This window comes from Apodemus sylvaticus, chromosome 11 (assembly GCF_947179515.1).
Source record: "Apodemus sylvaticus chromosome 11, mApoSyl1.1, whole genome shotgun sequence".
Lineage (NCBI taxonomy): Eukaryota > Metazoa > Chordata > Mammalia > Rodentia > Muridae > Apodemus > Apodemus sylvaticus.
Genome location: NC_067482.1, coordinates 58,041,377 through 58,050,764, shown reverse-complemented (window position 1 = coordinate 58,050,764; position 9,388 = coordinate 58,041,377). Strand labels below are relative to the sequence as shown.

Sequence of the window (9,388 nt, the reverse complement as noted above, 5' to 3'; positions counted from 1 at the left end):
GCTGAAGATGTGCAAGGACCTGGGGGTGGGCTCTCATGCTGAGAGACCCCCAACCAAACACCAGCAAGCCGATGGGGACTCCCACATCACAATCACGAGAAAGTGAATGCTACCAACAACGTGACCAACCTGGTCTTCTGGGAGATTTCATACACAGTCCTAGGGGACCCTGAACAGAGGTACCAGCTATGCCGTGCCTGGGCTCCTGCCCCTGGGGATGGGGTACAACTGTGGCAATAGGAAGCAGGTACTGGGCCAGGCCTGGGCAGTCATCAGCTGTCTTACTTAGGACCCCTGATGATCTGTCATTGTTATTCAACTAACAACACAGCTGTCTATGATCAAGTGAACTATACCTTAGCTCTTTATGAAACTCACAGCACATCAGAGTGCTCTGCACACAGTAGGTATTGTCTCCATTATGTAAATTAGGCTGTTGACCCTTCCTTTGTCCAACTAAACCGATGGGATTGAGGCTAAGGTGCACGTGACAGCCATGTGTTATAGACTTCCATGTGCCACTTAGATCCTAGACACACAGAGGACTGAGGTCCCACCCTCCAGGAGCTCGACAAGATTTAGATACCCTCCTTCTAATTGTCCCAGACAATCGCAAACTCCTGAGAGATCCCTGAAACTCCCAGCCTACCCATCAGGCTTCTGAGACCACAGATCAGGTAGAAAAGTTCTTCAGTGAATATTAATGGCTTTTAAATGAATTCTTAGTTTCCAAGTGAAAAACCAAATGGCCCCCATGGCGTCCATCTTCTGTTTAAAGAGCAAGGCAGCCAGAGAGGCATCTCCATCCTCCCCGAAGGCCTTGGCTCTTGGCAGCACCCTTCGGCTCGGTGACTCCAGTGGGTACACTCATTTTTTTTAAAGCAGACCAGAGACCAAAGCTTCATTAGGCATTTACTACTTTTTTTATTCACAGGATTACAGAATATATAGAATTAAGAGGCATATCATGTGTCCAATCTAATTTCCAAAAAGAGCTAAGTAGATACAGCTTTAAAACACATCCGGGCATTGTCCGCCTACTGTAAAACTGACTTCCATACATGTATAAAGGATTATTTCACCTAAGTTGTGCATTTAAAAGACATAAAAACAGTACCAAATGGCATATTGGCCTATTTGGTCACAGTTCTCATACATTCCTGATAGTCAGGGGGTTGGATAGGGAATGCATAGTTTCCCACTAGAACGAGGTGGCTTCTGGCACAAGCAATGAGACAGGGTAAAGAACAGAGTGCCAGCTGAGAGCCCAGTGGCCCAGTGATGTCACTGATATTTGAACCAGCATTACAGTGAATGCTGTTCAGAGACTGGCATGCTGCTGATTGGCCTGGCCATCCTACCCTCTGCTAAGGCAACAGAAATCATGATCACTCTTTCAAGCTTCTTCCTCCTGCCCCCAACGTGTTCACTCCCTAACCCGTCTGTCTGCCGCGCATTTCTCCCCACTTTTCCCACCGTGCCCCAGATCTAAACTACCTTGTTCTTTGCACCCGCTGCTAGATTGCTGACTCCGCTCTAGCATGCCGTGGAATGAAACCCCTTGGCGTTGCCTAAGGAAATAACTTCCTTCCAGAGTTATTCAATCGCACGAGGAGTTAAACCACCCAAGGAGTGATTCTTCTGCAGAAGAACCAGGAAGCTGACTAGAGGTTTTCTTTAAGGGGGCACGCAAACCAGAGCCCCTCCCGCAGACCTTCATCTGGCTTGCACGGAGCTCCCTTAGCCAGAGAACTTTCCACCATGAGCACCCCCAGCAATCAACTTGCTGAATCTCACATTGGTTTCTTTCCCCCCACAAAAACGTGCAGCCTCATTCCACAAGAACACCACAGCACTGGCCCAGAGCAATTCATCATGGCAGCTCCTGAGTTGGGGTTTTAATTTCTCTCTCCTAGAACTCAGCATATCTGATAGACACCGTGATAAGAACCAGATGTGTCCAGCCTCAGCATTCCCTCCATGGCTATGTGTGAGGAGATACAGCCATGCCTGCTAGAAATCCTTTCTAGACAACTGAAGCCATCCACCACTTCTGGAAGGCTTTCTCAAGCCCGGTTAGGCAAGTCCCAGAGCTCTGAGGTGCTTGCTAACTGTTTGATGGTGTTGACAACTGAACGGCGTGTGTGTCAGGCAGGACTCCCCACCATCACCCCTGCAGCTCTTCATTCTGCTTGTACTTTGACTTCATCTACAAGAGCTGCTGGCATCTTCACTGTCATGGTAACAGAGTCTGTCTTTGGGTGGGCACAGCAGAGCATTAGAGGGAGAGAATGCAGCACCTGCTGTCCACGGCAACGGTCTAGCGGTGCTGCTTAAAACTGGATAATCTCAGGCAGGCCATCCACTTCGCTTCTCTGTCTATTCCCTTCTCTCTGAAATTAGAGTAACATCTGCCCTCTGTAAACCAAAGAGCTACATGTGACACAGGAGCAGAACACAGATGCACAGGCAGCGGGAATGACAGGAATCTTCTGGGATGCGCACTGATCTTATCCACGGCCCAAGAACTGAGTGCTTGTCAGTCCTATGGTTTATTTTTAGTCTTTATAGAAATCTACTACCGATCCTACAGAGTCTGAGGACTAACCCTTGCTTCCAGGCTATGGCTTTAAAGCCACATGGCTGAAGACAGGAAGGGTCATCTTAGGAACCCAGCTGCAGGGATGGACCAAGGACAAACAGCAGCTGTCAGTGGATGGGTGTTGGGAAGGAAAGAAAGAAGAAATGAGGAGGAAGGAAGAGAGGGAGAGAGGGAGAGGAGGAAGGGGGAGGGGGAAAGCAGGAAGGAGGGGGAAGGAGGGACCAGTCCCCCTCAGCTAGACAGTCCTATGCATTTCTCTGCTTTGGGCTCTGGTTATGGCTGCGTGGGTGGGTTTTGTTATTTTACTGGAAGAAAGCATTTTGCAGAAATTGCTTAAAACTTCAGGGATTCTTGGGAGAGAGCAGTAAGATTAATGAAGCAAAACTTCCCACCTTATGCCAAGAACATCTATGTTCCTTCGCTAAGTTGGCCAGAACAAATATCTCCTCCCATAGCACAGAACTCAGAAGGCTACAGGCTCCAGTCTTATAAAACCTTGTCTTAAAAAGAAAACTTGATTGCAGCAGAGCCAAATGCCAGTCCTCTCATACCCCAGCCACACCACCTACTGGGGGTCTTTTTCCGCTCCTCAAATGCTTCATCTGGGTCTGACAGCCTGCCCTACCCCCAAGTCAAACCCCACGTATCTTGGCTTTCTGAACGTGATGACAACGGCGAGTCCCTGGCTTCCCTGGCTTCGCTCTGTGAGAGAGCACAGAGCAGCGGACACACGGCTCTGTAGAGGTGACACTCTGAGAGATACCTCTGTGGGTTCCTCTACAAGTGGTGGGAAGCCAAAGAGTTATTTCTACCTGACGTCAGTGCTACCAGCCTGTCTTGGGGACAGAGGAGCATGGCTCTCCAGTTCTTCATGGGAAGGAACAGCAGAAACATCACACTTTCAGCCTCCAATACAGAGAGCTGGGAACTCATGGTCAATCCAAATGAACCAAGAAGGCAAAAAAAAAAAAAAAAGCACAATTTATGCTTAGAAAATTAAACAAGACCATTCTTTCTATTTGCTTGGCATTTAGCACCAGCGGTCTAAGCAATCGCACTATAGAGCCAGAGTTTATTCCAGTCCTTGATCCCCTATGCTGGCAGCACCAGCCAGGGGTGCCGATTATCATCAATGTATAGCTCTGCAGTGTGGCACACTGATCATCCCCTGATGCTTACAGCCAGGAGACAACAGACATTCACATTTGTGGCATACCCTCTACCTATCTACAGCGTGAGGATGACCATCAAAACTACATTATACTGCAGCGGGACAGGGTTACTCTGCATAACACTTCCCTAAAGCAGCTGCTTAGACAGAATATCCACTCTGCAACTATCTATAAAATCAGACCCCAAGAGCTTCCCTGCTGTCCCTACTGGAGGCCTATTTTGAAATAAGCCACCTGGTCCCACACACAGACCTGGCCTAGGAGATTAAGCCCATCTGGCTCTAGCTGGTCCCGCCTGAAGCTCTATGGGATCCCCCACCACTAGCGTGGCCATGCTCCCTATTGCTAGTGTGCTGGAAGAGGAAGGTGCGCCCCTGTCTAAAGCATCCTCGCTGCGGGTTTGACTTTTGTATGCTCAGAAACTTCAGCAGGGCCGCGCGAGCCAGCCACTGTGATACCTACGACTTAACAAAGGACTGTTCCAGGAGGAAGGGAGGCAGGTGGGCAGGTAGGCAGGTTGCTATTCAATCAATTACTTGAAATATTAAGTTGTCCAGAGGGCAAAGACGTGTAACAATCAAAGGACCCCCTCTGGGTCGCAAAGTACACGGAGATCTGAGTAAAGTGCCCTCTGACCCTGTAAAATCTCACTTCAAAAACCCTACCCGATGTGCAGGAGATGGAAACACCTGTTCCATCCCTCTAAGGGACAGATGAAAAGCACCATTCAGCCTTTGGCCTGTCTGCCAGCTACCCACAAACTGAAAGGATAGGTTCAGAGATTTGAGTGAGCAACAGAGAACATCAAACGCACGATTGCTCCAGCCACCTGGAGGGTCACCTTTAACACACACACACACACACACACACACACACTCGAGCGCGCAACCAAACACAGGGAAGCCCCCTTTATCTTGGCCACATCCCATGCTGGCCTAGACATGTGTCACCAGAATATTTCCTCTGTGGCAGAGAAAATGATATCAAACATGAAGCTGTAAGCTCGTGAGGGAGCCGACTCAGATGAGGGCAAAAATCAAGGTTCTGCTCCAAGGAAGATTCTGGAAGACTGACCTGGTGTGACTTTCAGGAAACTAAGATGGCTCAAAATAGCACTGTGGAGCATTCTAAGATTTTCAAACAAATGATCAGCAAAGCTTTTCAACTTACTGTGGCTTTGCCAGTTCTTAGCCGAAAGACTGCTAAGATAGGATGGAAAAGGTTGGTGGGGTTGGCCAGGTGGGGGCTTCTTGTCTTTCTTAATTTCACTAAAGGGGCTAGCTCATCTTGTCCGTTTTATCCTTTCTTATTGAAAATAAAGTAGAAGCACATTGCCTTCTAGATGGTAAAGATGCTGCACTCCTTTCTCAGAAATTACAGGCTTTAAGATGTCACTTGTCAACAGCAGCACAGGCCTGTCATGCAATCAGCCAAAAGAAAAATGCAATCCCTGGTTAAAATGTGAATCTTAAAAGTTTGAAAATATCTAACTATTTTCCCAGTGCATTATGAATTTTAATTTCAGAGCTCTGAGCCTGGCTTATTTTATGATTTTTTTTATTATGTATTATTATTTCTTCTTGGTCCTGTCTCTCTTGTGAGAGCTAACACTACACATCTTTGAACACTACACATCTTTGAAATTCTTCCAATCACACCTTCACAAACTTAAATCAACAATGATATGTTCAAAAATCTTTGTCTTCCCTTTGAAACTGGACGCAAAAAAGAAATCTCTCCTGTCAGTAGAGACGGCTGTGAAGGACCGGGGAGCCTGCACATAGATTTCTTTAAACTTTTTAAACTGCTGCTTCTCTTTATCCCACTGGTATATCTGTGAGAATGTGTAGTCACTCCCTAGGGCCAGGTAGTGGTTATCTTTGAAGGAGAAGGGCTGCAGGGTCATGGCCCCCCGGGACGGAAGAGCCTGGACCTCCACAAACTGCTTACTGTTCCACCGCATGACCCGCGAGTCCCCGATGAACCGGGTGAGGGAAAGGTAGAGGGCGTTCTGCATTCGGAAGCTCTTCACAGCCAGCACGTCCTCCATGTTGGGGATGTCACCGTGGGGGACAAACTTCTTGGAACTTTTATTCCACTGCAAGATGATGGGGACCTGGGAGCGGCTAGACAGGATGAGGTGCGACTTCCCGTCGATGTCAACAAACTCTGCATCCGTGTCCCTGAACCACTCGTGGAGCGACTGGTAGGAATAAAAGCCTTTGCTGTTCCACTTGTAAACTGTGGACAGCCCCGCCTTCGAGCTGTCGGCGATGATGAAGAATGTCTCGTCGTCGATCTCAAACAGTTCGATGTCATTGGGCTTGGAAATTCGAGACACCTCTATGTCTTGGAATTTGACAAACTTTGTCCAGCTCTCGTCGTATTTGTAAATGTGAGAGCCTCCGAAGAGTTGGGCCACCACCACAAAGACCTGGTCGTCGATGAGGATGGCCTTGCAGCCCACGATGGACTGGCCTGTGGCCAAAAGAAAAAAAAAGACATTAGTGTGGCTGCAGTGAATGATGACGCTCCCTCTGGACCGTGGGTCAGGTGCTCTTGGTCCAAAGGCACTGTGGAACTGTGCAAGACAGCGTGCGCTTGCTTGTGAACTTAAATCTAGATGTGCCAAAGGACAATTCTAGTTCTTGATACAAATCCAAAAGAGCTTAAAGCAAGGCATGGAAGAGATACCTGGATACTAAATTGAGAGACCAGATGTTCATGCTTGGTCCCTTCCAAAGGGACCATTGGGAAAGATGAAGGCGGCGGCTTGCAGTTGGGGTCTGAAACGCCCAAGCAGACCATAGGAAAGCCAGGGCTCTAGAAACCTGACTTTGGTTAGGTTTAAAACAAATGTTCGGGTTGAAACAGTGAGGTTGGCATCTTAGGTTTGGTTTCTACTGCTGTGATAAAGACACCATGACTTGACCAAAAGCAACTCGTGGGAGCAAAAGCTTTATTTGATCTTATGGGTCCAGCTTACAGCCCATCACTGAGGGAAGTCAGGGCAGGAACCTGAAGGGAGGAATTGGAGCAGAAACTATGGAGGAAGACAGCTCACTGCCTTGATCCTTATGGCTTGCTCAACCTGCTTTTTTTATACCATCCGGGCCCACCTTCCCAGGGGTGGTACCACCCACAGTGAGTTGGATGCCCCTATCTCAGTCATCAATCAAGAAAATGCTGTACAGATGTCCAGACATGCATGCCTTCAGGACGGTCTTATGGACCACGTTTCCTCTTCCCAGATATGTTTAGAGTCGTGTCAAGTTGACAAAAGCCAATCAGGACAGTCACTGGGAACATTGGGGAAGATACAGAGAGAGCTTGCAGCTGGAGTCTGAGACAGCCAAACAGACCGTGGGAGAGGAGAGGCGGGCCCCTAGGAAAACCAACCAAGCCTGTCTTGGCCAGATCGCGCAGATTCCTCTTTGGGGAATGTACTGGCCAGTTTTTATGTCAACTTGACACAAGCTAGAGCCACCAGAGAGGAGAGAACTTCAATTAAGAAAACCCCTCTATAAGATCATGTTGTAGGCAAGACTGTAGGGTCTTTCCTTAATTAATGATTGATGGGGGAGGGCCCAGCTCATTGTGGGTGGGGCCATCCCTGGACTGATGGTCCTGGGTCCTATAAGAAAGCCATGGGGAGCAAGCCAGTAAGCCAGTCAGCAGCACTCCTTCCTGCCTTCTGCATCAGCTCCTGCCCCCAGATTCCTGCCTGGCTCGAAGTCCTCTCCTGTCTTCCTTTGATGATAAACCATGATGATAAAACATATGCTGAATAAACCCTTTCCTCTTCCAAGTTGCTTTCGTCACAGTGTTTCACCACAGCACTAGAAACCCAAGCTAAGACAGGGAACATGAACCATTGCCCTTTCTCCTAGTGAACTTGTCAACTGTATTGGTAGTTACAGCCTTTTTGGCATTTTGATGCATTCTTGCAGCAAAGACATTTAACGACAACAGACTGAATTGTGGATAAACATGATTAAAAAAAAAAATCTACAACTATTTTAGAAAAGGGACTACTCTAAGCTGCCCCAAGGGTGGATAACTGGAGATTGGTAAGTGACGGATTAGAAGTCCAGATGTGGAGATGGCTGGCTGCCCTGCTGCTTGGCTGGGTCTGTCCCCCATTCTAGCGAGCATATTTACTTTCACTTATGCTCCTGTTAAAAAAATAAACAGAGCGCTCCTTCTAGCTGTGCCCCTCTGTGAGTTCTTCCTCAGGAGACCAAGATTTCTGCCATGGCTGGGGCTAGGGGGAGTTCAGGGCTTTCTCCATCTATAACAACGTTGTGGGAATTGTGCCAGGAAGTAGGGGCTCAGAGAGGTAACTAGGTCACTCATGATTAGAACGACTCTGACAAGAGAAACCCTAGGGACCCCCTTCTGCCCTTTCACCATGAAGAAGAGACTGGGGCAGGACAGTGGTGGGTGCAATTGGACTAAGAGACTAGGGAAATGGCTCTGGGCATTAGCACAAGGACCTGAGATCAAATCCCCAGGTGCTAGAGTCTTGTGCTCCTTCCTAGAGCAAGATGGGAGATGGAGACAGGGGAAGCTCTCCGGCTAGCTAGCCTGGTGTAGACAAACAGAAGAGAAATCTGCCTCAAACAACAGGAAAGGTGAGGACCGACATTCAAAGTTGTCTCCTGACCCCCACATCTGCAACATGCCACACAGGTGCATACACTCACACACATAAGCACTCATATACCACATACATGTATACACATACACACACACACACAGCCATGAAGGGTAATCTTGCACCAGACATGAAATCTGCTGGTATCTTGATCTTGGATGTCTCAGACTCCAGAACTTGAGAAAGAAATTTCTGTGGCTTATACGCCTTCTTGCAATAGCAGCACTAAATATACCAAGGCAGCCTTATTGAAAGCATCATTACACACAGCAGCTGAAAGGTGGATGCTGTATCCACTTTTCCGCAGACAGACGAAGGGATGAACTGGGGTCCATGAACACCAAGAATAGTACTCAGCCTCCAAAAAGAAGGATTCTTGGTATAACACGGATTGGCCTAGAGGGCTTTCTGCTAAGCGAATGAAGCCAGCAATGAAAGTACAAAGCCGTCAGTCACCTGCAGGTGGAGGCACACAGAGCGGACACAGAGGGAGGGGGAGGGGAGGAGCTACTGCTTAGTAGCTACACTGTGAAAGAGACATGAAGACTGGTCGCCCACAACACCAGTGTGCCTAACAGCACAGTACGCAGAACATGGTCAGGATGGTGTTTTGCACAGCATGTCGCCATGGTGGGGTCCTCAGGGCCTCTGAAGAAGTCAAAGGGCGTGCCAGACCCTTAATGCATGGTGCCGGCACCCTGGAGTGACATGGTGTCACGTGGTAAGTGAAGTAACTGTCCAACACTCTCGAGCCCCCACCTCTTAATGCTTTCCCACAGTGCAGAAACGCCTGTGGAAGTTTCGGTGGTCTGAGACCCAGCTCAGCATCCCAAGGGACCCACTCTGGCTCTGCTCCAGGTTGCCACCGGCATTCTCTCTACACTGGACTCCCATCCTCCACTGAAGAAGGCCACCTGCCAAAGATGACTGTCCCTCCTTCGAGATCATCATAAGTTT

The 9,388-nt window shown here is 48.4% G+C and overlaps 1 protein-coding gene across 1 annotated transcript in view; it reads right to left on the bottom strand.

Moving 5' to 3' along the window:
* Nucleotides 1-937: 937 nt before the first annotated feature.
* Nucleotides 938-9,388, bottom strand: part of Lgi2 (leucine rich repeat LGI family member 2) — a 31,532-nt gene continuing 23,081 nt past the window's right edge. The window contains exon 8 of the mRNA XM_052199381.1: nucleotides 938-6,252. Within this exon, the coding sequence (XP_052055341.1) occupies nucleotides 5,435-6,252 (818 nt within the window). The 3' untranslated portion in view covers nucleotides 938-5,434. The remainder of the gene's footprint in view (nucleotides 6,253-9,388) is intronic.